The sequence below is a fragment of the Pelodiscus sinensis genome, chromosome 4, assembly GCF_052426305.1.
Source record: "Pelodiscus sinensis isolate ZL-2025 chromosome 4, ASM5242630v1, whole genome shotgun sequence".
NCBI lineage: Eukaryota > Metazoa > Chordata > Testudines > Trionychidae > Pelodiscus > Pelodiscus sinensis.
This window is the reverse complement of record NC_143055.1, coordinates 77577577-77604834: the sequence shown is the minus strand read 5'-3', so window position 1 is coordinate 77604834 and position 27258 is coordinate 77577577. Positions and strand designations below refer to the sequence as shown.

The 27258-nt window shown below is 44.2% G+C and overlaps 1 protein-coding gene across 6 annotated transcripts in view; it reads left to right on the top strand.

The window, feature by feature from the left end:
- The first annotated feature begins 3145 nt into the window (after positions 1-3145).
- GLRB (glycine receptor beta) overlaps positions 3146-27258 on the top strand; it is a 71172-nt gene continuing 47059 nt past the window's right edge. For 3 of the 6 annotated variants that reach the window (XM_006121851.5, XM_006121852.5, XM_014572957.4), the window contains exons 1-4: positions 9107-9246; positions 11805-11959; positions 23689-23795; positions 27023-27090. In XM_006121851.5, the coding sequence (XP_006121913.1) occupies positions 11838-11959; positions 23689-23795; positions 27023-27090 (297 nt within the window). In that variant the 5' untranslated portion in view covers positions 9107-9246; positions 11805-11837. Of the gene's footprint in view, positions 3379-9106; positions 9339-11804; positions 11960-23688; positions 23796-27022; positions 27091-27258 lie in introns of those variants that run through there. The other 3 variants (XM_075930121.2, XM_014572956.4, XM_089777957.1) reach the window with 3 other exon arrangements.

The following is a 27258-nucleotide window of genomic DNA, read 5'->3' as shown; positions in this document are numbered from 1 at the left end:
GCCACTGGCTCCATTGAGGTAGGAGATCACCTGAAGCCCCCACCTCCCCTCATGCAGGAACTTGGCAGTGAGGCTACGTCTTGACATGGTGCAGAGCACCTAGAGCCCCCAAGCACCCTGGAGCTCTGCCTCTCTGCATCAGGTGTGCCAGCTGTAGGTGGACAAGCTCAGCAGGAGCAAGAACCAAGTGTGGAAAGAGTGAGCCAGGTGTGGGGTGAGAGGTTTCTGTGTGGGGCAATCTGGGTGCAGTCAGCTCAGTGGGAAATCTGGAAACACAGGAGATCATTGGAGGGTTCCAGGTATATGAAGAAGGGCTTGTCAAGGTTCGATGGGCTTGCTTAATAGGAGAGCCCAGCTGCTGCTGTGGGGATATGACATGGTAGGCTCCCACTTCCCCTGTGATTTCCCTATCCCCTTTCCCCCTCCCATCTCGTCTCACTGCCCCATGCATCATCCCCTCTGCCAGGGGTGCTGGAACAATTTGTATAACATGGATGCTGAGAGCTATAGAACCAAACTACGAACCCAGTACATAATGAAAACCACTTCAAGCCAATAGGGGCAGCAGCACCACTAGCACCTGTACTTCCAACACCTATGCCTCACTCCCACATTTCCTTCCTCTTGCCTAATTCTACTTCCCTTCCTTCCCCACTGCCTCTTTACCCCACTGCTAGCACTTACTGTCGCACAGAAAAGAGGAAGGCTTCCAGCACACAGAAGAGAAACCCAATTGGCAGTAGGATGCAGTTGGGAGTGTTCAACTGCAAGGTCAGTGGAGCCCAGATGCAACTTCTTTCAGCTTGCAGAAATGAGGCAGGGAGCGCTGGCTCATAATTCGATGTGCTCATCATACCTTGCCTCTGTTTGGGGTGATAGTACACCCCTCAAAAAACTGCATTCGTGGTCATCCCTCCACCACCCTTCCCCTTGCATGTCTTCCCTTTGCTTCTTTGCCAATTCTTGCAAGAAAGCACAGGAATTGTGCAGACACGCAGTCCCGCAGAATTACTACAGGAGAAAATGCGTCAGTAGATTTTTATTGCTACAAATCTGAGGGGAATGGGGTGAAAATCTTCACGGAAGAGTTCTATCAATTTTCCTCAGTACAACAACAATCTGAATTTGGACATCTGTCAGCAAAGACAACTCCCAGAAAGAGAAAACACAAAAATGTATGTAAAAATATTTGAAGAGTTTTCCAACCATAAAACCAATACAATTGGGAAGAACCGATGGGAGGCCATATCGTCTGATGTCCTTAGAACAGAATAATGGCCATACTGGCTCAGACTGATGAATACACTGTTTTCTTACAATGGCCAATGTCAGGTGCTTTGGAAGGAATGAACAGAACAGGTGATCATCAGATGATCCATTCTGTGTCCCTCATTTGCAGCTTCTAGTAAACCAAGGTTAGGGAGCTTTCTTTTATATTTAAAAGCTAAAGATCACTATAGGTGCCCTCAAATAATCTAAGACTTCTGAGAAGACACATGACTTAACTCCAGCAAACAAAAAGGAAAGCCTTAATAATATTAATATGCTTGCTATATAACCATGGCATACTCTTAGTTTTGACAACAGTACAAATTATTTAACTAATTGTCATCAAGAATGTGGAACTCTAAAGCCTCAAACATGCATAGTCTACTGCAGACAATTGTGCCAGATACATTGACCATGACTGATGGTGTTGCATCAAGTATTGTGTAGGGCAATTTCCACACCTGGCTCAATTCTGTGAATCAACAGATCTCCAAAGATTCAGTCAGGCCATTCACTCCTTCATGTGTTTGAGAGCACAGTGTGCTAAGGCGTTGTTGTTCATCTTGGCAACATGGCTGAAAAGCAAGCAACTCTGCTTCTGAATATAAGAAGTGATTGAAAGAAGGCCAGATCTCTGAGTCACACAACATCAAATCATTTTATGCTTAGTGTTTGGTGCCAACAGTGCATATGAAATATCTCTAGATCATTGTTTCTCAAAGAGGGCCATGGGCCCACTTTGGGAAAGCTGCTAATGGGCTGTTCCACTTTGTATATTTAAAGGCTCCACAGACACAGAGCCTTGCAGTTCCCATTGGCTTGGGTTAACTGTTTTCAGTCAAGGGGAGCTGTAGGAAGCTACAGCTGGATTCTATGGAGGAGGTGAGATTTATTCACTGAAGAACATAAGGTTTGCTGTGAGCGTCTGAATGCTGCTTGCCCCTAGGTAAACTCCTCCTGTATTATGCACAATGCTTCAGTTCAGTTATAAAATAAAGACACAATCATTTCATAAAGCTTAGAGATTCAAATAAAAAGTACTGTGAGAGCTCAGAACTTCTGCTCCATGGTGCAAGGGGGTTGGGGCTTTCTGTCCTGGACTCTAGCCAGTCTAATGCCAGTTCATTGCCGCCCCTCTGAAACCAGCCCTCAGCCTGCCAGGGGACAGCAGACCTCCAGATAGGTATTATCTAGAGGTCTTATGTGACACAGGCTTTCAATAGAGACCCTATATGATATTCTTATAGTTACTCCAGGGGCCCCTGTACCCCAGTACCCTCTGTCAGTTGGCATCCAGAGGTTCTTGGGTAATAAAGGGTCATCTGTTTTAACTGGGTGTTTGAGAAAGACAGAGATATGGAGGAACTGAGGTTTGTAGAAGTGATGGGTTATCTTTTTCTGCATTTGGTTGTCCAGCTGGTTGATTAATTCCATTAGTTTGTTACATGTTGATATTTTATGTTGTGTGCCATTTTGATTTCATTTTAAAATATACAATTCATACACAAAACTTAAAGTGCCTAGACTTCTAGGAAACAAATAAATCAGGCTCTTTTTACACGTTGGCCATTGGAATCCAAAAGTACTGACATTTTCTGCAAGGTTCCAGGCTTGTAGGTGTAACTTATTCTTAGGGATGGTACAGAACCACATTGCCAATAGGGGAGGGGAAAACCCTCTTATGGTTGTTTGGTAGTGCTGGGAGAGAAAGATTGAGTAACTTGCTACACCTTTGTGACAGAGGCAATCAAAATGTCTGACACATACCAAAATGAGGAGCACCTGTGTTTTGTTGCATATCACATCACAACTGACAAATTGCTTTTCAGCAGAATAAAGTATTTTAAAGGTGTGTGACAGGGTGCCTTGGCCAGGCACTGTAGGACAGAGTGTGGGCTGGGCCCAGCTGGCTGAAAGTGCCCCTTCCCCACAGCCTTGCCAGGCATGCTCACAGGTGAGCTTGAGTATAAATGGCCCTAAAGCAGCTCACCACCTAAAGGGAAGAACCTGCTGACCAAGCTCCAGAGCTGGAGGAGCAGATGAAGCCCAACCTGACATAGCTACCACTGCAGCCACAGTGACTATCAGGCCCCTGGAGACAGTCTGGAGGTACAGCAACAGGGAGATGCCTGGGGTGGTAGAAAGTAGGGCAGGGTGGGGAATTGCAATCCTGAGTGCTAAGAGCATTGTGGAGGGATCCCCTGCTGTGCAGGCAGTGGCCCAAGCCACTGCCAATAGAGCCCTAGACTGGGACCTAGTGGAATGGGAGAGCCTGGGTCCCCCTACCCCTCCCTCTGCAGCGCTCCTAGATAGAGGTAGTCTCCTGAAGCCTGTGGACTAGGCCTCAGGGCTGTATTTACCCCCAGTAGAAGGGAGTGCTACTAAGACTGGGTCTCAGGGCTGTAGAGACCCCGACAGTGGAAGTGTGCTATAGGGACTTAGGCTGCTGAGCTGCACTGGCCCCCATAGATGGGGATCTGGGACTCAGGCTCTGGCCATTCTGACACTGGTAAGAGGCCCCCGGGGGGGGGGGGGGATTTTGATTGTGAGAGTCTGTTCAAGGGGAGCACATCCCTTGATAGTGTGTTAATTAAATAAACTAGATTTATAAAAAAATGGAAAACCAAATGTCATCAATTGTAAGAATAGTCCACGTGAGTGGGCAGTAGGATTTTGGTGCTGAGCTCTCTCAGATTCACAGCATAAACCCTTACAATCTGCGTTAAGAAACAACTGGTGCCCCCAGTTTGGAGGAATCATTAGAAGGTAATTTGATATTTATTGCCAGTGGGTTATAGAACTACTACTAGTAGAATATTGGAGATCAGGAATCCTGTGATCTCTTCCTGAATCTACAAGGTGAACATGGTCAAATGTTTAGATACAATGTGCCAAACTCTGGGCTTCACTGTATTGGGAGGCATAGTGGATAAGATGTGGGTTTGCCATGTTACAGAGCTCTGTTCTTTTTCTAGCTTCTGTAACTTCCCAGTTAACTATTTTTAAAAGAAGAAGTGGCTGGTGACAGGGTGGATATTACCCAACTTTGAAGAAAGTCATGAGGCTTTGCTCATTAATTAGCACTCCAAAATGTGCAGAAATATGGTTTTAGCTCTGCTGGTGATTATAACTCATAGTATCTTGGCTTCTTGTTACAAAGCATGTGTGGAGAAATTCCTGTCTATCTCTTTGATCCACAGATACAGTTGCCCCGACTGGGCAATGTAGTGAACCAAGCAGCAGATTTGGACAATGTGAAATATCCTGTACATATGAAAGCCCTGGATTTTTCCAGAAAGGACAGAGTAAGGAGACAGAGTAGAAAGTGACTATTCCTTCATGCCTTCTTTGCTTCAGAGTTCCAGGTGATGTGATCTTGTCCAGCTGTTACACAGGTTTTCCAGTGGCTGAAGGGGAGACATTAACAACATAAGAACGGCCATACTGGGTCAGACCAATGGTCTGTCCAGCCAAGTATCCTGTCTGCCAACAGTGACGAAAATCAGATGCCCCAGATGAGGGAATACAACAGGTAACTCTCATGTGATCTCTCCCCGTCACCCATTTCCAGACAAACCCGACTCCTAACCTCCATTAATCTATCTAGCTCTTTTTTGAACCCTGTTAAAGTCCTAGCCTTCACACATCCTCTGGCAAGGAGTTCAAGAGGTTGACTGTGCACTGAATGAAGAAAAATTTACTTTTGTTTGTTTTAAACCTGCTGCCTATTTCATCTGGTGACCCCTAGTTCTTATATTGTGGGAACAAGTAAATAACTTTTCCTTATTCACTTTTTCCATACCAATCATGATTTTACAGGCCTCTATCATATCCCCTCCCTTAGTCTCCTACTTTCTAAGATGAAAAGTCAAGTCTTTTTAATCTCTCTTCATATGGGACCTGGTCCAAACCCCTAATTATTTTTGTTGCACTTTTCGGAACCTTTTCCAATTGCAATATATATTTTTTGAGATGAGGTGGCCATATCTGCATGCATTATTCAAGATGTGGTTATACCATGGTTTTAAATAGAGACAATAGAATATTTTCTGTCTTATTCTCTATCTCTTTTTAATGACTCCTAGTATTCTTTGCTTTTTTCATTGCTGTCATACACTGAGTGGATGTTTTCAGAGAACTATCCACAATGACTCCAAGATCTCTCAGTAGTTGTAGCCAAATTAGCTCCCATCATATTTATCGTTGGGATTATTTTTTTCCAAAGTGCATTACTTTATCTTTATCGACATTAAATTTCATTTGCAATTTTATTGCCCAGTCACTTAGTTTGATTAAATCTTTCTGAAGCTCTTCATAGTCAAGACCAAAGCAGACTATCTTGAGCAGTTTTGTGTCATCTGCAAGTTTTGCCACCACACTGTTTACACCATTTTCTAAATAATGTATAAATAATGTATTTTCTAAATAATGTATAAATAAATTGAATAGGATTGGTCTCAGGACAGACCCTTGGGGGGACCCCACTAATTACCTATCTCTGTTCTGAAAAGTTACCATTTATTCCTACCCTTTGTTTCCTGTCTTTTAACTAGTTATCAATCCATGAAAAGACCTTCTCTCTTATCCCATGACAACTTACTTTACCTAAGAGCCTTTGGTGAGGGACCTTGTCAAAGGCTTTCTGGAAATCTTAAGTAAGCTATATCCATTGGATTTCCCCCTTGTCCACATGTTTGTTGACCACCTCAAAGAACTCTAACAAAGTAAGGCATGATTTCCCTTTACAGAAACCATGTTGACTTCCCCCAAATTATGTTCATTACTCCATCTATTCCTCAACTCTACATAGCTGCTTATGGGCTAGTCATAATCTGTCCAAAATTAAGTACTTTAAAAAAAATTAGTTTTATGGGAATATCTGCTTCTTGTATTTGTGGGTTTTGGATCTTATGGTGTGATGTATGTACAGCTAGACAGAATCTATGTGTTAATCAGGCAGGTCTTCTATGCTTGCATTTGTAACATCTATATATCTCATAGCGATCATGCTATGTAAAGATATAGCCATGTTCTCTCATTTTCTTGATTCTTGGGGAGAAGAGTCAGATGCATTACTTTCTATACATCATCTTGTTAACTATCTGGCTAGCACTGACCAATTCATTTAGTTGTGCACCCCTGTAGCAGTAGGCGCTTATAAATGCAAGTGAACTTGCAGCAAGCCATAGAAGGCAACTGCAGATTTTGCAGCCTAAGAAATGCTTAATAACACCAGAATTGTGTGTACTTCTATTACTGCACATGCTACAGGTACTCCACTCCTACATGTTAATGCTTCCTGAGCCAAAGGAAATTGAAACGTTTAGGTGGTCAAGTCCCTATGTCACATTGTAGGGAGATAAATGTATCCTGACACCCTATTTCTACTGCTGCTTTAACCCTTTCCTTTATCTCTAGTACAACAGTAGCCAGCACAGCAAAAGAGGAGATGCAATCAGTGGAGTACTCTTCCTCTTGTAATGTGCCCATCAGAAGGAGTCTGTTGGCCATCTTAACTTCTGGAAATGAAATCTGGGATTGCATTTTTTTTATGGACACAAAGCAAATATTAGAAAGTACCCATCTTCTACTAGCACCCATGTTTGAAGGATATGACACTCTTCAGAATGTTTCCATCAATACAATCTCATCTCTCATAAGGATTCTAAGGGATATACTTAGCAGAACATGCTTGCCTGCCTATTAATATCCATGGTCCCTCACAAGGAATATTCTGAGTGGCATGAGGCAATGCGTCTTTCTGTAAACTATAGATGAAGAGTTGAGGATAGGAACACCTTGTGGGAATATTACATAACTTTGAGAATATGCCCTGCCACAAGGAATGGTAGTTGAAAGTTGCTCTGCTTAGGACTCCAATGTTAAAAGGAGAGAGGACATGTTCTGTGCTAAGTCTATTTAGATGACTAAAGTTAGTCTTGTATGTGTTTCCTTAATTTGGCCTTACTGCCCCAATTTTGCCAGTATTTATGTACTTCATTGGAACTACCTGTATTGTTAACGTGCTGTACATGTATAGGTTTCAGTAGGATTGGAGCCTAAATTTTTTAGAAGAGATCTTTCTCTTCATTTGCAATTAAACTAATTGAAGAAAAAAATTCTAAAGCAAAAATTGCAGCATCTCAAAGAGATGCAAAATTACAATTATCTTTGAAACCGGAATCCGAGCATTTTTCCCTGGGGAATTGTACTGCTTTAAATGACATGCTCTGTCACATTGTCCAATTCTCAAGTTCTTGTTGGAGGAGCTTTATCATAATTTACTTTTATGGTAGTGCCTCCAGGCCAGAACTGGAAATGGAACCATCTGTGCTAGGTATTGTACAAACAGGTAGGAGGAAATTGTCTCCCTCATTTGCTCACACACAAATTGACAAAGAATTGACAAAGAAACATGAGCAGAGTGATGATGGGTACATATCTTGAAGTTCAAGATTATTTCACTTTGTCTCCCCTTGCATGGTTTTCTGATAGTTTAAAAGTATTTCAGTCCCCCCCTTTCCAAATTGTATTAACTGCTGCCCATTCCTAATCCATTTTCTCTACTTTTGTGAAGTGTCTTTGTCAGTGCTTGTTAATTGCTCTTTCCCATTTACTTTGAAAACTCTTTGGATACTTACTCCCACCCCAATAACATACCCTGAAAAACCATACCCTCCTCTAGTCCTCATGTTTCACAGTGTATATACCCATGCTTCTTTATATCTGAGCACTCCAGGGCCCACAATAGCAGATGATCTGGCTGTGAGGTTGGGGGAGCAATCCTAGCATTTTAACCTCTTCTTGAACTGCCCCTGTAATCAAGGCCAATGGGGAGGAGGGCGGCAGAAGGGCCATTTGGCCTGGGCCTCAAGCTCAAAGGAGGCCTCAAATTTAGACACTTATTAACTTTTTGGCACTTGGTAAGTTTCACAAATTTTTGTTATGCACATCCCTATATCAGACCAAAATGTGACACACTGGCATGGCTTACAGCTGCACATTTAAGCAAATAAGAGATGTGATTTGGTAAAAGACATAACTTTTATTAACTAATAGATTTTGACCAATTTCAGCCACAGTATTACAAATCTCAAAAGACCTCCGTCACAAAGTCATCTTCCTCAAATTAACATATTCCACAAACATTAAACTAGCTTGCAAATCAAAGGAATTGCTTCAAGAAAAACTCAAACTTGGTGTCTGCATATTTTTGTCAGTTTGCCTTCATCAGTGGCTTCAGGTGAATGCACCTTCACTGTGTTGAAGAAGGCAAAGAACTATCACCATTAAACTGTGGGACAAGAGCATTTGAATGGGCTTGCATTTAACTGTGACATTGTATGAAAGCTAGATTTCTCCTCAATAAGTAGTGCAGTTGCACAGAAAGGCTAGAAATGCATTTGTTAAATAGGAAAAAAAAGTCAAATAACCTCTCTTCTTCTCGTCCCTTATTTTGTTGTTGCCTGTCTCGGGTGTGTGGTTTTTATTTTTAGTATAGCTAGGGGGCTCAAAAGCTGGAAGGGTACCAGGGCCTCTCTGAACCTCAGAAGGTCTGCCTGGAACTTTTTGTTCCTCCCAGAACTGTAGCAGTGATGCTCACAGGTAAGAGCAATCCATATGCCTTTCCCCCCACGCTCCTACCGATACTTGCAACCCATTTCCTTGAACGTGAGTTTCCCCAGGAAAGTGAGAGCAAAGGGCAGGGAAGGAAAGGGGCTACTTTGCCCCAAGGCAGGCGCTGTGCACATGCTCACTCAGGCCGGGCCGAGCATTTTGCACATGCTCAGTAAGGGGAAGGGCGCGTTTTGATGCAGGGCTTATTTTGCTAGCGCGGCGGCGGCTGCCAGGGGAACTGCTGGGGCCGTCGCGGCGCTGCCATGGCGCGCTGCAGGCTGCCGGGACACCCGCGGCCCTAGGAAAGGGGCGTCGTGGGGCTGCGGCGTCCTGCGCTCCTGTTGGCTGGGGCGCGCTGTGGTAGGTGCCGGGTGTTCGCAGGGTGGGCCGTGGCGCTGCGTGCGATTTGCAGCGGGAAGCGGCGGAGATGCCCCATCGTCCCCTTTGGCCCGGTGAGCCCGTGTCCCCGGCGGCCCCAGGCACGGCGCGCGCTGCCTCCTGCCGAAGCGTCTTCAGTACCTCGGCCAGCACTAGGCTGGCGGGCAGTGGGAGCTGGGCGAGCGGGGGACGCGGGTGCTGCCGGGGTTGATGCTGCGCTGTGTGTGTGTGGGGGGGGGGAGAGCCCCAGGGCTGGCATTGCAGAGGCCGGCGGGGCATCGCTTGCGGATGGGGTGGGCGCTCTGGTGGCTGCTGCTGGCGAACGGAGGGGCCGGGGGGCCGGCTGTCCCTGTGTGGATGGTGAGTTCAGGGCAGATAACCTGCCGCCAGCACCGCACAAGACCAGCGGGGCTGGAGCAGTGTGTATAGGGGGGGCTGCTGACAGCCATTGAACCAAACGCGAAACCCTGTGTTTAAAGGAATGCGCTTCTAGCCAGCGGGTGCTGCAGCACCTGTGAGACCCAGAGCTGAAGGGAGCCCAGGCCCCAGAGAGGTTCCTGCTGGATAAGCAGGGGATGGGGGAACCCCCTGTTACTCTCTACTTCTGCCAATGGAAGCAGAGCAACAGTTGCTGTGATTGGAGAATGATGTGGGTGTAGGGGAGGTAGTTCAGTGGGACCCCCTGCCATGGTTAGAGAGGGTGTAAGGATCCCTTATGTGCATTTTGTAAAGCCCTTTGGGAGCTTCCAATGTAAGATCTCACATAGATATTATTTATGTTGTTGATTATTATTGTGTATTAATGCTTCTCTTTTTGAGGCGATGCAGTTCTGCTTGCTTGTGTGTGTGTGTGTGTGTGTGTAAAACTAGGAAAGAGGCTGGAAAGCCCTTGGATACTGTATATGGGCAATGGTATTAAGGTATCCCTTCTCCTGCTGTAGTTGAGAGTCAAGAGACTGCTGCTGCAGTTGGGGATGGTGTTGGAGAGCTCTGCAGCTGTTGCTTGGGAAGGAGATGGAGATCACAATATCTTGTAATTTGGCAAAGAGCCCCTGCTGTTCTTTGCTTTAGGCATAAGATGCCCCTTCTGTTGTTGCTTTTGGAGGGTGGACAGAAGCTCCTTCTGTTGTTAAAAGGAATATAAATATCCTCCTGCTTCTAAGGGAGAAAGAAATGCAACTACTATTTCTTAGACAAAGAATCCATGAAGTGCTTTTGTTGCTCTGGGGAGAAAAGGATGGAAAAACTACTTATGGTACTGAGGACACAAAATGCAGAAGAAATTATAGTATTATGTGACTTATTAGTCACCCTTTATAATTTCCATGTTTGTTCTAATTTGTAATTTCTATAATACTTGTTGTGGTATATTACTTGTTGTCTAATGCATTGTATTTGACAGATGTTCAAATATACAATCCCATAGAAGAGCCTACTATTCACATTTAAAATTTGAATGATACTATTTGTTTACAAGTTTCAGAGGGGTAGTGGTGTTAGTCTATAATGAAAAAAAACCCATAAACAACTATGGCCCTGTAGCACTGTAGAGCATAACAAACATATAAATAGTATCATGAGCTTTCAGGGCACAACTCACTTCTTCAGATGACAAATATTTGTTGTCCGAAGAAGTGAGTTGTGGCCACACAAGCTCATGATACCATTTATATATTTTTGTTAGTACCCGAGAGACTACAGGACCATTGTTGTATTTGAAATGTGTGTGGGGTGTTTTTGTGGTACTGCTTGTGTGAGTTAGGGTTGCAATATGCCTAGTATGGTAAATTTGTTGATCACAATGTTTTAAAATGCAATATTAAATTCTCATGGTCTCAGTAATTGTCATGCTGTGATATATAATAGTCTCTGGGAGAATATGGTCATGTTATTGGAGTGGGGAATCCATCCATGTGAGATAAGGCTTCACAGGCCTCTTAAGTAGGCCTGCCTTTAGAGGGCTTAAATATATTTCTTCAAAACACAGCAACAAAAATACATTTGTCAGCTTATTGATGGGTATATTTCCTAAATATCCTGAAGTCTATCCTTGTATGTAAATATTGGGAGGATACTTAGCCCAGGACCACCTGTCTTTCCAGATAATTTAGGGTACGTCTACACAGCAGTGTTATTTCAGAATAACTGACACTATTCTGTGTCCACACTAGAAGCAGTTATTTTGATATAATGTTGAGCTGGAGGACTTCTTGTTCTGACTCCTGTTCCCTTACTCCTCGTAAAAAGCTGGTAAGTCAGAGGAAGAGTGCTCTCTCTTAGACTTCCTGCTGTGTAGAACACTCCAAAAGCCAAAATAAGCTATTTTGATTTAAGCTTAGCAATTGATGTAGCTGGAATTGCGTAGCTGATTTTGGCTTTAGCCCTGCTATGTAGACATACACTTACTGAGCGTCTGAGCTTTGTGTGTGTGTGAGACCACTGAATATGAAGGAAACCTATTTGTTTACTTCCTACATTTAGGAGGTCCCATTTTCCATAATTAGCCCCACTAATATAGCCCTCTTTCTTATCTGTCATAGATCAGCTGTACTTCATAGACTTATGCCCTCAAGATGAAGTTCTTACTGGCAGTTCTCTCTTTAGTTTTGTTGTCTTCCTGGATTGAAGAAGCCTATTCCAAAGAGAAATCTTCAAAGAAAGGAAAGGGGAAAAAGAAGCAATATCTCTGTCCATCGTATGTTGCTTATCTCTCTTATACTTTCTGTGTGACAAGACTGATAGCGATACTATATTTCTAAAGACTGTATGTGATTATAAAGTGGTGTCTGACTTTTCCTATCAAAAGAGCATAGCTGATGAGATTTGTAGCTGGGAAAAAGAGAGGTCTTTTGGGCAGTGTAATGTCTTAAAACTCAGTTGCAATTCATTTTCTGTGTAGTCTCGTCTAGGTTTCCTTACAAATTTAATGAGAATTTCTTGTGACAAAATTACTTTATATTTTTAATTCTGATTTAGAATGCTAGTTTTGATTTCAGACCAATATTCTCAGATTTTTGCAGAAATCATAGTACGGACTTATAACTGTGTGGTGTCTAACATCAGATAAAAATATACTGGTAAATAAAGAGAGTTTTAAGCTTGGTATTAAAATCAATTTTCTGGGTATATAGGTTTTGTTCCAGCCAAAAAGTAATACAACTGTTGACATTCTTAATGCACTGGCAAATCAACGAGTGTTTAAGGTCCGTGTCCAGTGATAAGATATCAATATTTTTTTGATATTACAGTAAATAGAAATTATGGTTGCTGTGTTAGATAAATACAGTTCCTTTTTGGAATAGTTCCACTAATGAAATATAGAAATTAGAAGTTATTAATTGCTACTTATTGCTTGATATTCAATTGGGCAAAGAGCATATATGGTAAAACCCATAGGGTATGTCTACACTACCCTCCTAGTTCGAACTAGGAGGGTAATGTAGGCATACCGCACTTGCAAATGAAGCCCGGGATTTGAATTTCCCGGGCTTCATTTGCATAAGCGGGGAGCCGCCATTTTTAAAGCCCCACTGGTTCGAACCCCGTGCAGCGCAGCTACACGGGGCTCGAACTAGGTAGTTCGAACTAGGCTTCCTATTCCGAACTACCGGTACACCTCGTGGAAGCCTAGTTCGAACTACCTAGTTCGAGCCCCGTGTAGCAGCGCTACACGGGGTTCGAACCAGCGGGGTTTTAAAAATGGCGGCTCCCCGCTTATGCAAATGAAGCCCGGGAAATTCAAATCCCGGGCTTCATTTGCAAGTGTGGTATGCCTACATTACCCCGCTAGTTCGAACTAGTGGGGTAGTGTAGACATACCCTTAGGCTGCATCTAGACTGGCAAGTTTTTCCGCAAAACTTGCCAGCTGTCTACACTGGCTGCTTGAATTTCCGCAAGAACACTGATGATCTCATGTAAGATTGTCAGTGTTCTTGTGGAAATGCTATGCTGCTCCCGTTCAGGCAAAAGCCCTCTTGCACAAATGCTTTTGTGCAAGAGGGCCAGTGTAGACAACGCAGTATTGTTTTGCACAAAAAAGCCCCGATCATGCGCAAAACCGCGTCTAGATTGGCACGGATGCTTTTCTGCAAAAAGTGCTTTTGCAGAAAAGCGTCTGTGCCAATCACGGAAAAACTTTTCCGTTAAAAGCATTTGCAGAAAATCATGCCAGTCTAGACGTAGCCCATGAGTACATCTAGACTACAAGCCTCTTTCGAAAGAGGCTTTTTCAAAAGAATCTTTTGAAAGAACATCTAGACTACTCCTAGTACTTTTGAAAAAGTGAGCCACTTTTTCAAAAGAGCACCCAGGCAGTCTGGATGCTCTTTTTCGAAAAAGCATAGTTCGTGTTCAATAAAGCCTCTTTTTGAAAGAGCACTTTCGAAAAAAGGTGTTTTTCCTTGTAAAATGAGGTCTTTTGTGGTTGGAAAAAACTGCCGCGTTCTAAAGAACACCGTTAACAACAACTCTCCTATAATTACTAGTTTTGGAAACACTTGTTTCCTCTGGAAAACTATGATACAATACAACCATATAAGAAAAAATTGGAAGGTCTGAATTCTGTTATCAGATCTGCAAAATAGATCTTTAAAAATTGACTAAAGTATGTGTTATGAGAGCAAATCTCACCAAACTAAGTGATTAGGCAACAAAATGGCAAATGAAAATTAATATTGATAAATGTACAGTAATGCACATTGGAAAAAATAATCCCAACTATATAAACAATAAGATGGGGACTAATTTGGCTACAACTACTCGAGAGATCTTGGAGTCCTTGTGGATAGTTCTCTGAAAACTAGAGAACTATCGATGTGAAGTGGCAGTGAAAAAAGCAAATAGAATGTTAGGAGTAATTAAAGAGATAGTGAATAAGACAGAAAATATCCTATTGCCTCTATTTAAAACCATGGTACATCCACATCTTGAATACTATATACAGATGTGGTCACCTCATCTCAAAAATTATATATTGGCATAGGAAAAGATTCCAAAAATGGCAACAAAAATGATTAGGGTCCCATATGAAGAGAGATTTAAAAAGACTTTTCATCTTAGAAAAGAGGAGACTTAGGGAGGATATGATAGCAGCCTATAAAACCATGACTGGTGTGGAAAAAGTGAATAAGGAAAAGTTATTTGCTTATTCCCACAATATAAGAACTAGGGGTCACCACATGAAATTAATAGGCAGCAGGTTTAAAACAAACAAAAGGAAACTTTTCTTTACTCAGTGCTCAGTCAATCTCTTGAACTCCTTGCCAAAGAATGTGGTGAAGGCTAGGAGTTTAACAGGGTTAAAAAAGAGCTAGATTCATGGAGGTTAGGTTTATCAATGGCTATTATCCAGGATGGGTAGGAATGATGTCCCAGCCTAGCCTGTGTTTTTCTCTGGAGGTGGGTGACAAGGGAGGGATCACATGAGAGTTACCTGTTGTGATTTCTCCCTCTGGGGCATCTGGGATTGGCCACTGTTGGCAGACAGGATACTGGGCTGGATGGACCTTTGGTCTGACCCAGTATGGCCGTTCTTATGTTTTTATGTTATATAGCTCTGTTTATGCTTTCTAACCAAGATAGGGTTTTGGTTTTTGTTTTTTTTTTTTATTTTTTTTGCCTAGTATCATTTGAAACTAGAAGATGCTGGCCATATTTTATGCAAACATTAGACAGAATATCTGCATGTGTCTAGATGTACCATGTATTAGGGATGTTACATTTTGATTAATCAGCTAATTGAGTAGTTAACGTAAATTCCATTGACTACTCAATTAGTCAATAAGGGGGAGCCGTGCCTTAGCCTTTTAAAAGTAGTAAGAACCACCTGCGACTCTTTTTACATTTAAAAGGCAGAAGAACATAGGGGAACTGTGGTTTCAGCTTTTGAAATGTAGTAAGAGCTCTATGGCGCTCTTGCTACATTTCAGGGCTCTTGTACATTTCAAAGGCAGAAGTGCGGCAGGGAGCACCAAACTGTCTCCCACTGACCTCCTGCTCCCAGAGGCTGCTTCAGCCTTTGAAATACACAAGAGCCTCGCAGGGTCCCCTGCCAGCCCCATGCTCCCTATGATGCATCTGCTTTCAAGATGTACAAGAGCCCCGCGAGACTCCTGTACATTTCAGAGGCTGAAGTGGCCACAGGGAGCATGGGGTCAGCGGGGGACTGCTTGAGTTTCCCCTGTTCCCTGTGCTTCTGCTCTTGAAATGTACAAGAGCCCCATGCCACTCTTGTACATTTCAAAAGCAGAAGCGCAGCAGTTAGAACCAGCGCGAACTGGGAGTGCTTCAGTCCCCACTTGCACTGTTTCCCCTCTGTGTCTCTGCCTCCCGTCACCTGTGGAGATGGTGCTGGGGGAAACCAAAGCCGGCTCCTCCCCAGCACCATCTCCTGCTCCCCACACCCTTGCTGGGATCACCCTTGCTGGGAGTGGGAGACCCTTGCTGCATCTCTCTGATAGAAGCAGCAAAGACAGAGGCAAGCGACTAGTCAAGTCACTACTCAACTATTCGATAAGCTTATGCTTATCAGATAGTCAATTAGTCACTTACATCCCTAATGTGTATTGGATATGTAATTTATTTAGGGGTCCAATCCTGAAATCTTTATGCATGTAAAACTCCCAGTGAACTGAGAAATTTTGAATAGACAAGGAATGTATGACTGGATTGAAGGAGCTGCCTGTCTGCAAGAATATGCACCTAATTATTCAGAGAGACATAGTTCTAAGATATTACAAGAAATCATGTGAACATGTTAGACTTTCTGGAGGATTATTGTTCATGATATCATTCAGTGCTTGCTTCCCCTCCTCCCCCCCCCCGTCCCCCAAAAAGATATTGTACATGGGACAGTTATACATGCTGATATTCCTCATGTACATGTTGTAAAATTACTCCTATGATTAAGGAAGGTATATAATTTTATAGTACTAGACTCTTTCTACAGTATGGTACATATCGCTCAATGCCAAATGCCCGCATCCCAAAATACTAATTCATATAAAAAGTAATAATGCTTCTGGTTTACTGTCATATGTCAGGTGTGTTGCATTGTGTTTCTCTTTATCAATGGTATTTGTGTATAAATCATCTGCTTGTATTCTGGTTAGATAAGCTAGAATCAAAGTCTGCATCTTGAATTACACTTTTTTTTTTTTTTAAATCCTTGAAGTTAATATAGCAGTGTATATTAATCTCACATTTCTATCCGTCAACCAGCTCCCTTAAACTCTTCAACAGTGGGACATGATGAGAACTTTGGGTTGGGAGCCCAAAGTAGGTTAGGATTACCAAAGCTAGTATTGGTCTGGACCCCAGCAAGTCGTTACCCTCTGCTCGGGGCTGAAGCAGAAGCCAAAACCTCACTATACAGGACTAAGGTTACATTCCCCCCTGTCTAGGGCAGCAGTTTCAGCTCTGGCTCCTTGCCTGGGGTGGTGGGGCTTGGTTGAGCTTGGCCTTTGGTTTCCCCTCCCTGGGTCATATTCATATGGTATCTTTTATTGTCAGAAGGGGGTCACAGTGCAATGACGTTTAAAAATTGCCATGCTAAATTATCTAACATCTAAACTATAAGCAGATTCTGGCAACTGGTTACATATCATATGACAGACTCTAGACAACTGTGTTACAAAATGACTTGTGGGTTCGCTTCTCTGAGACATGCTTATTTCTTCCCTGAAAGTCTTCTGCATGACAATAGTTTATAACAACCACTCATTAAAATTATAGATGCCAGAGCATGATGATATTTTAGGATAAGAGGTAATTAATATGAGAACAAGACAATAAGAAGCATCATTCACTAGCAATTGTTTTCCCAAATAATTATTCCTGAATAATATGGTCTATGGCAAGGATTCCCTGTAACTGCAGTGAATTGTGGGAGGGAAATAAAATCCCATCATAGTATGTCTCAGAATCCCCAAAGAGTGAGACACAATGTATCCTGACAAGCTCAAGGAAACCTTATAGCTTCAAACTGAGAATACCCCGTGTATGTCTGCTCAGACTTCTGAGCTGAACCACAATTCTAAGTGTTACCTTTGGTTAATGAATCAGTTCCTGATCCCACTACCACCAATATAAATGTATCTCTTCCACCACATGTTTGATAATCCTTGCTTCCAAATCACATATGGGTAAGCTGTCTGAGTTCAGGTTGATATAAGATCCATATGGTTTGCAGCATTATACAAGAGAGCTGAGTGAAAATCTTTCATTTAAGTCATTGTTACATTCTGTTAATGATGCTAATAGTTATTGCTGAAGTAATAATGATTAAGAAGCCCAACATATCCTACATGATAGTGATGATTGCAATGCTAAGTGTATCTCCCCCCTTTCTGACCTCACTGAATGCACCTCCTTTCAGTAGTCAGGCCTGATTTCTTTATCTTTCCTGAGACGGAATCCCACAATATTTTTACTCTTAGACAAGGCCTTGTTCTACTGTGCCCTGTGTATGAACAACTTCGGGTGTGTCTAGACTACAGAGTTTTGTCGACAAAAGTGGACTTTTGTCGACAAAACTATATCTGCGTCTACACTACCGCTGAGTTCTGTCAACATAACATCGACAGAACTCAGCAGTTTTGTCAACGCTGGTAAACCTCATTTTACGAGGCATAACGTCTTTGTCGACAGAGTTCTGTCGACAAAAAGGGCAGTCTGGACGCAGGGGTTTCTTTTGTCGACAGAAGGAGACCTCCAGGGAAGCCCCCTGCTGGAGAGTCCTTCTTCAGGAAAAACCTCTTCTTGGTCCTGTCTATAGCCATGTTTTAAAGGCACAGACATCCCTGGCAGGCATTGTGACAGGAAGCTGGCCACAGAGAGATCCTGTCAGCCCAGAGCTCTCCCAGCGTAACCTGCACATGGCCATGTGTGCAGCTCCAGTACCACGAGGCCCCCAAGGACCTTCAAGGGAGCCATCTCGGGTGCCCTCTGCTGAAAAATAGAGAGCCCCAGCTTGGTCAGGGACAGAGGTCCTGACACTGTTAGAACTGTGGGGGGACAAGGAAGCAGTCCAGGCCCTGCACACCCGGCGCAGGAACGCAAACATCTATGGCCGCATGGCTCAGGGGCTGGCCGATAAAGGGCACCATCCCAGGACACTCCAACAGCTCCGGGCCAAAGTAAAAGAACTTCGCCAGGGGTACATGAAGGCCCGAGAGCAGAGCTCGGCTTCAGGTGCAGCCCCAGTGCACTGCACCTATTATGAGGAACTGGACTGTATCCTGGGAGGCCAGGAACCAATGTCTGCACCGTGCTCGTGCAGACAGGCTTGCACGCACCGGTGCAGCATAGCCGGCAGGAGGTCCCCAGGGACGATGTCGAGGAGGAGGAGGCGGAGGAGCAGACGGAGGACACCCTGACCCTGACTCTGCAGCCTCTCCCAGAGACAGAGGAAGCCTCGCAGGCACCATCCAATGCTGGAGAAGGAACATCAGGTGAGTGCAGGCAGGGTCACAGACACAGAACAGGGGAGGTGGGAGCAGAGAGGATGCAGAGCAGTGTTCACATCTTGGTCCGCCCTCCTGGACAGCTTGCATCTCTGTGCACGTACAGGCAGGCGGGCAGGTGGTGGGTATGTGGGTGGGGGGCATGGGAGACCCAAGGTGCAGCAGGCCCCTGTCCTACTGTTCCTGCACACTGATCTGGCCTGGACAGCCACAGTGGAGGGCGGAAGGATCTAGGGGGTGGAGGTGGACATTGTCCTAGCCACAACGGGTCCCCTGTGCAGCCGAGGCGGCTGGCAAGGCCAGACGTGACCTACCAGTAACAACATTCCCATCCCTTGTTGTATGGACTTGTGTGTGAATTGCTAACACTGATCGGTTCTTCCTCTTCTTCTCCACAGCCAGACCTGCTGCAGCTGTCCGCCGCGCAACTCCTGTGCCACCACCCACCCGGTCCCACAGCACCCGCAGGCATTGGAGGACCTATAATGACCTCCTAAAGCGGCATGTGGAGGCCATGGAGAAAATGGAGAGGACCATGGCCAAAATGCAAGGGACCATGGCTGAAAGAGCGAGGGAGGAGGCTTGGTGGCATAGTCGCCTGCTGCAGGACTTCCTCCCAGAGTGGAGCAGTATGTGTGCCACCGTCCGGGAGTCCCTGGCTGTGCCAGGTCCTCTCCCCCTGGGGACTCCTCCTGCCCATCCAGCTCCAGCCCCCTCTGACCCCCCCGTCCTCCCCCTCTGATCCCCCCGTCCTTCCCCTCAGCCCCTGCCCCTCCCCCCCCACTAGAGCAGAGTCATTGTCAGCCCCCACTCGAGCCCGACTGGGTCCACGGACCAGGGGTGGCAAAGCCTTGCGGCCCAGGCGAGGCCACCATTACCCTTAAGGTGTCTGCCCTCCCTCCCTCCCTCACTCCATGTTGGAAATTCCTCCTTCTACCACAGTTATAAACACATGTTATTAGTTAAAAAAAGAACTTTATTTTTCACTGTTGTTGAACAATTCTATTTTGTATAACTGATCTAATTTCTTACGTTACTCCTTTATAAACATATTTTTCAAGTTTAACATGGTGTGTGCGCCTTAACTGTTCAGAGGCTGCTGCAAGGATGGATTGTGGGAGGGAAGATTTTGGGATTGGGGGGGAAGGCCCACAGACCCCATTGGGGATACCTTGGGGAGTCATAGGGCTCCAGCTGAGAAGCGCTCACGCAGAGCCTCCCGGATGCAAACCCCCACCTGATGGGCTTGGCGAACGGCAGCTGTCCGAGGCTGCGCAAACCACCTGCCCTCCACTTCAGCCATTGGCCCCCAACCTGGGAGGAAGGCTTCCCCTTTGCTCTCCACCAGGTTGTGGAGGATGCAACATGCTGCCACCACCTCTGGGATATTGTGTTCCCCCATGTCAAGGCGAGTTAGCAGACACCTAAACCTTCCCTTCAACCGGCCAAATGCGCATTCTACCTGTAAATGGGCGTGTGTCAGGTGTGCATTAAACACTTCCTTGCTCGGGGTCAGATGCCCTGTGTATGGCTTCATAAGCCAGGGCATGAGGGGGTACGCTGCATTGGCCACAATGCAGACCGGCATCTCTACGTCCCCGATAGCAGAGGTTCGCTAGGGAAAGAAGGTTTCTGTCTGCAGCCTTTCGTACAGGTGTGAATTGCGGAAGATCCGAGCATCATGTGCCTGGCCCAACCACCCCACACACAGGTCCGTAAATAGTCCACGGTGGTCAACCAGGGCCTGCAGCACAATGGAAAAGTACCCTTTCCTGTTGATATACCGGGCGGCTCGATGGGGTGGTGCACGGATGGGAATGTGCGTTCCATCGATCGCTCCTCCGCAGTTTGGGAATCCCAGCCCTGCAAAACCAGCCATGATCGTGTCTAGGTCTCGGAGGTGGACAATCCGATTCAGCAGCTCGGAGTTGATGGCCCTCACCACCTGCAAAAATAGACACATACAAACACACACAGATTATGAAGTAAGAGGGGTTGCCTAAGTCCTTTGGCGACCCTCCCCCCCCCCCGCCTCCCAGTGATTGCTCCCAGTAGTATGATGGTGTAAGGCACAGGAGCCCTCCACCACCTCCCCTCCATTGCCCCCCCAACCACCCTTTTTTGGTTACAGTCCCCTTACGGACTGCCCTCCCCCCATCCCCAAGGGACTTACCTGCATCAACACAGCACCAACACTTGATCTCCCCACACTAAACTGGTGTCCCACTGACCGGTAGCTATCAGGAGTGGCCAGCTTCCAGAGGGCAATAGCTACTCTCTTCTCCAGCGGGATGGCAGGGCGCAGGTGGGTGTCCTGTCGTTGCAGCATGGGGGCAAGCCAGTTGCAAAGCTCCAGGAAGGTGGACTTCCGCATCCTAAAGTTTTGGAGCCAAGCCTGATCATCCCACTGCTCCATTATGAGCCGGTCCCACCAGTCTGTACTTGTTTCCCTCCTCCAACATCGCCTGTCCGGGAAAAAGTTTGGAGGCAGGAACAGTGCTGCTGCATCCTGAAGGAGGGGCTCCAGTCTGGGCTCAGGTTCTGGACCAGGCATTAACAGCATGATAGTCTCATGCAGTTGCAGCAGCATTTGAAGCACTGTGGAGTGGGGCCAGCGCCTGGCCAGGGGAAGCTCTCGCTCCATGGTAAACAAAGGTTAGGGAAAACCTTCAAAAAAAACCCCCCACACTGCTGTGCTGTGCCAGGAAGCAGGGCACTCCAAATAGGCACTGCAGAACCTTTGCTATCCCTCTAGGCAGCTGCAGCAGCAGAACAAGGGCTAGTCGGGGGGGGAGGAGGGGTGCCCCTTTTAGCATGCGTCTCTGCAAAGTGCAGGCAGCAGAACAAGGAAGTACATGCTGCACCTGTGACTTGACAAAGCAGTTCCAGGTACTTTCTTCTGTCGACAGAGCGTCCTGCAGTCTGGACGCTCTCTGTCGACAAAGCAAAAAGTTTTGTCTATAGTTTTGTCTATTGTTTCAGTAGTCTAGACGTGCTTTGTCTACAGAAGTTTTGTCGACAGATTCTGTTGACAAAACTTCTGTCAACAAAACTCTGTAGTCTAGACGTACCCTAAGAGTTACCCTCCAGGATTGTTGTGGAGTCTCCAAGAATTAAAGATGAATCTTAAAGATTGTGTCAAGTGATAAAATTTCCAGGAATACATCTGACCAGAATTGGAAACCCTAAGCTAGGCTTACTGGGGCTGTGTCTACACTGGCACGAATTTCCGGAACTGCTTAAAATGGAATACTATTCCGTTTTAAGTTTTTCTGGAAAAGGAGCATCTACATTGGCAGGCTGCTTTTCCGGAATCACTTTGGCAGCTTCCATTGGTTGGGATTGGCAATCCACTGCCAATGGGAGCTGCAAGTGGCCATACCTGTAGACATGAAGGTAAATAAAGCATCTAGTGGTCCATCGGGGCTAACCTTGGCAAACGGCATCCAGTTTGCAGGTCACTCATTGCCCAGCACTGATCTAGTTGTGATAAATCACAAATAGGCTTAGGTTTGTTGTTTCATTTTTTTTCTCATTTTGTTTGGGGTTACTCTGGAGTCTTGGAATTTAATAATCACATATATCTAGCATAATCAGACTGTGAGTTTAGATAGTCTACTGAATTGCATGGGTGAGTTGCAAAAGGGGTGTGTGCGGAGGTAAATGAATGTATATGCTCACTGACTTTAATATCAGAATTCAGAAGCTACTCTAATAAAAGTAAAGTTAGCTTGGGACAGGTAAGAGTAATCACCTAAAACGTGAACAGTAATGAAAAACAGTTAATGAGGATTTTGCAGTTCTCTCATCAAAAATAAAATGAGACTGCAGCCTCTTTTTTCAGTTGAAAAGGGTATCAGGATTTACCAATTTAAATTAGTAGTCTCTAAGGGTGTTTCTACAGAACAGGGCTTAACTCAAAATAAGCTATGCAAATTGAACAACTTCAATTGCATAGCTTATTTCAAAATTGGGTGTGTCTACACAGCACTTATTTTGAAATAGAGAACTCTTCCTCAGACTTCTCTTACTTCTTGTACAATGAGGGTTACAAGAGTCGGAATAAGAAGTCCTCGAGCTTGTTAGTATTTTGACATTATTTTGAAATAACTGCCTGCTGTATAGACGTGGAATAAGTTATCTCTAGTTATTTCAAAATAATGTTGCTGTGTAGACATATCCTAACTCTCTCTGTAATATAGCTGACTCTGTCACATGAAAAGCAACAGACTGCCAAAACCTCTGAATGCTTTGGGACCTAACATGTAGTCCAGTAGGCTGTTTCTAGTAATGAAGAAGTTAAAGCATCTCTGATATTTGATAAAAAAAATCATGAGTTCAATTTTACTTATTCAGTGTTTTTAGTTTTTTATTTAGTTTACAATCAGAAATCATTACAGTTTTCATGGTTTGTATAACATTATGAAGAAAATTTTGAAATGTGAGTACTATTAGAATTAGACAGGTAAAGTAAGATTGTTTTAGAATTAAACAGGTAAAAGTAAGATTCAATACAGTATGGCTGTGTCTACATTGGCATCCCTTTCTGGAAAAGGGATGCTAATGAGACACATTGCAATTGCAAATCCGCGGGGGATTTAAATATCCGCCGCGGCATATGCATTTACATGGCTGCCGCTTTTTTCCAGCTTGGGGATAAGCCGGAGAAAAGCACCAGTCTAGACGTGATTCTCCAGAAAATAAGCCCTTTTCCGGAGGATCTCTTATTCCTACTTGAATAATCCTCCACGGATTTGCAATTGCAATGTGTCTCATTAGCATCCCTTTTCCGGAAAGGGATGCCAATGTAGACACATCCTATAAGTTTCTTGAAAGGGATAAACCCGTGGGAGATTTATATGTATGATGCGTTTTGAATACTTACAGTATTTTAAAATTACTCAGAACTGTCAGACTTGCAGTGCCTTGTATCTTAACAATAACCAATCAACTATTTTGCAGCCAGCAATCAGCTGAAGATCTTGCAAGAGTACCTGTTAATTCTACTAGCAATACCTTGAATAGGCTGTTGGTCAGTTATGATCCCAGGATAAGACCAAATTTCAAAGGTTTGTCACGTATAAAAGATGTTTTCTACTTTTCAAGTTAATAACATTTCCTTTTTAAAATCCACATGCACTGAATCTGTGCTAACCAGATTTTTGAAAGGATTTAGGATTACATTTCTGGAAAGAGGGTGAAACTGTTGAAAGATATTTACCCTTGTTAGCTGATAAATAACTCCATGGAGTGGTTTTAGGGATTTTTTCAATCTAAGGCTTTTACAAATTAAATTGTATGGTTTTAAAGTGGTATTTGAATACTATTTTCGAAGCAGTATATGTTTAAAGCATTGAACTGTTTTACTTAACTTCTTTTTAAGATTATCATGAAAATACTACGGAATTTAGGTCTTATGGTATAGTTTTCCTAAAGCACACAAAAATTGTAATTCCCATTTATCTTATTGCTGCACGTGGGAAATTAGGGTGTGTCTAGACTACATGCCTCTGTCGACGGAGGCATGTAGATTAGACAGATCGGCAGAGGGAAATGAAGCCGCAATTAAAATAATCGCGGCTTCATTTAAATTTCAATGGCTGCCCCGCTCTGCCGATCAGCTGTTTGTCGGCAGATCGGGGCAGTCTGGACGCGCCGCGTCGACAAAGAAGCCTTTCTTGATCGGCACAGGTATGCCTCGTGAAACCAGGTTTACCTGTGCCGATCAAGAAAGGCTTCTTTGTCGACGTGGCGCGTCCAGACTGCCCCGATCTGCCGACAAACAGCTGATCGGCAGAGCGGGGCAGCCATTGAAATTTAAATGAAGCCGCGATTATTTTAATCGCGGCTTCATTTCCCTCTGCCGATCTGTATAATCTACACGCCTCCGTCGACGGAGGCATGTAGTTTAGACGTACCCTTAATGTGGCTCATTGCTTAAGTACATGCCTTTAACAGCTATCACTTCTGTATTGTTACAATAATGACAGGTATATATTCTCTTTAAAAAACCCTCATAACTCTTACAGCTGCATTTTAAGCTTTCCAGGAATGAGATTTTCTCCTTTCAGAAAGCACAAAATTTTTATAACATTTGCACTGCAGATTGGGAGTGTGGCTTCTACCACATTAAAAATCATATGTAACTATATGTGTATGTACTATATAATTGTATCATACACATATATAATATGAAGGAAATTACTCTGGAAAGGTATAATCTTGATTGTGCTTCTGAAGAGAGTGCTACAGATATCCCTTTATCAACTTGTCCTCAACATAAAGACTTTTCCTTTTTCCAAGGGAAAACGGTTCTTCAGCTGTCTCTACTCAGCTAACTTTATAAAAGTATTAAACTTCCCTCCCAACCTCAAAATGTCATCTCCTCCCTCAAAAAAAGCCCACTTAATAGTCTGTGATATTCAGTTATAGGTAGGCACATAGCCCCAAATCTTACTGCTAATATTTGATTTCTTTTCTCCCACCCAAATGAATCAGGACTGAAATGTTGCATCAATTCAGAGGGAGATAAGGGAAGAATAATATTTTCTGACAAGTGATTTGTCAAAGTTAAAATATTTCTCAAGCATGACTGGCTTTCTTGGCTCACACAGAGCTGGTCTAAATCTTCAAGGTACTGAGCACCCTCAACATCCACTGAAGGCAATAGGAGTTGAGGGCACTCAGCCACTTACAGGAGGAGCTAGCATGGCCATACTATCAACGTTGTGCATAAGGCAAAATCTACATTTTCACTAGTAAATCTTAGCAGAATGAATTGGAATAATATTAATTAAATGTGTATTAGATTCTGAATTTGAATGTTTCCCTTTTTTATGCCCTAAATAAGGTAAAAAAGCAACACATAGCCATTCCATCATGATGGACAGGGATGGCAATCTTGTAGCATTGGCCTATTGCTCAATCCTCATCCTGGAGGACCAGAGAATTGCTTTTTTTCCATGTCCCTTTCTACCCATTGTCCATTTATCTTGGGTGTACGTCACCAGGTTCCAACATATCTCTTAGGATCTTTGGGATTTTAAATGCCCCACCATGTAAAGTTGTAGTCACCAAGGAAGAGTATGCAAGAGCAACCCTCAGGTTCATCAATCTATATTGTACTGAGAATGAAGAGGCTTCAAAGGGCCATTTTTATATCCCACCACAACCCACAATCCTTTACACACTCACATCAGACTTATACCAAGAATAAATGTCACAAATTGATTAGGAGAGCCCAAAGTATGTGTCTTTCCTGCATACATATGTTGTCTATATCAGTCCATCCCAAATGACTCAGAGCCACCCCCCCCCCCACTCCTTTGAGCCCCACACTACCAGCCACCCCAGGGCCAGCCTCCTGTTTCCAGAACCCTACTGCACCCAACCTCCCAGAACCTCCCCGTGCCAGCTCCCAGTAGTAACCCTGTCCCCCAAACCCTCCCAGTGCCAGCCCTGGCCCCGTAGCACCCCAGTACCAGCTCCACACCCCAGATGCCCCAGTGTCAGCCCTCTGCCTCTTAGAGACCCCCATCCCTTAGGGCTCCTCAGTATTAGTCCTGCTCCCAAAGCTTCCCAATATTAGCTTCACTCCCAGAGCCCCTCAGTGGCAGCTCCCTGCCTCAGAGTCCCCCACCTCCAGAGCCTGCCCCCAGCACTAGTCTCATCTCCGGAGCCCTGAGTGCCTTCCCTGCTCCCTTCACCTAGCCTAGAGCTGCCTCCCAAACACCTGCTGAGTGCTGCTACCTGGATCACGGCTGCTCTAAGGCTGCTGTGATGGACTCCTAGTGGCTCTCCCGCCATGCAAGTGTTCTTCCACATTCAGGAGACCCCGTCCCTGCCCAACACTAGTTGGCTGAGAGGCAGGGCAGGACACCAGCCCCGGGGCCCTAGAGCTGCCATGGCCTACCAGCCAACAGTTTGCAGCCCAGCACCAGTCTGCGAACCGGCGGTTGGGAACCTCTGCTCTATATCACTATACTGTGATAACACAGAAACATGATATTTACAAAAGATTCCAGTCTACTGCACACGTAGTATTGTAAGCTAAGAGAATTGGGCTACGGAATTTTTCTTATCACTGGAATTTTCATAATTTTCAATGTAAAGGGGGCAAGCCAGCAAATGTGCCAGAGCACTGTTAAGTGAATTTAAAAGGGACCCTAACGTATGTATAATTAATTAGTTTAAGCTCCCTTTACATTACCATTGTCACTAGTTCACAAGAGAATCAGGACCTAAATCTTACATTGTATAACTTATTGTGCATTTTCTATGCTTTGTTTTTCTTTAGGAATTCCAGTTGATGTAACAGTCAACATTTTCATTAATAGCTTTGGATCAATTCAAGAGACAACGATGGTAAGTGTGAAATTTCAATATTCACATGCAAATTTTATTACATTAAACTGAATTAAATTTACTGATTCACAAAGAGGATTGTATCTCTTGTTCATAAATTGTGAGAGAATTTAAAATCTGATGGATTAAAGGCCTAAAAAATTAAATGAACTCTAGTGGCTTCTGAGA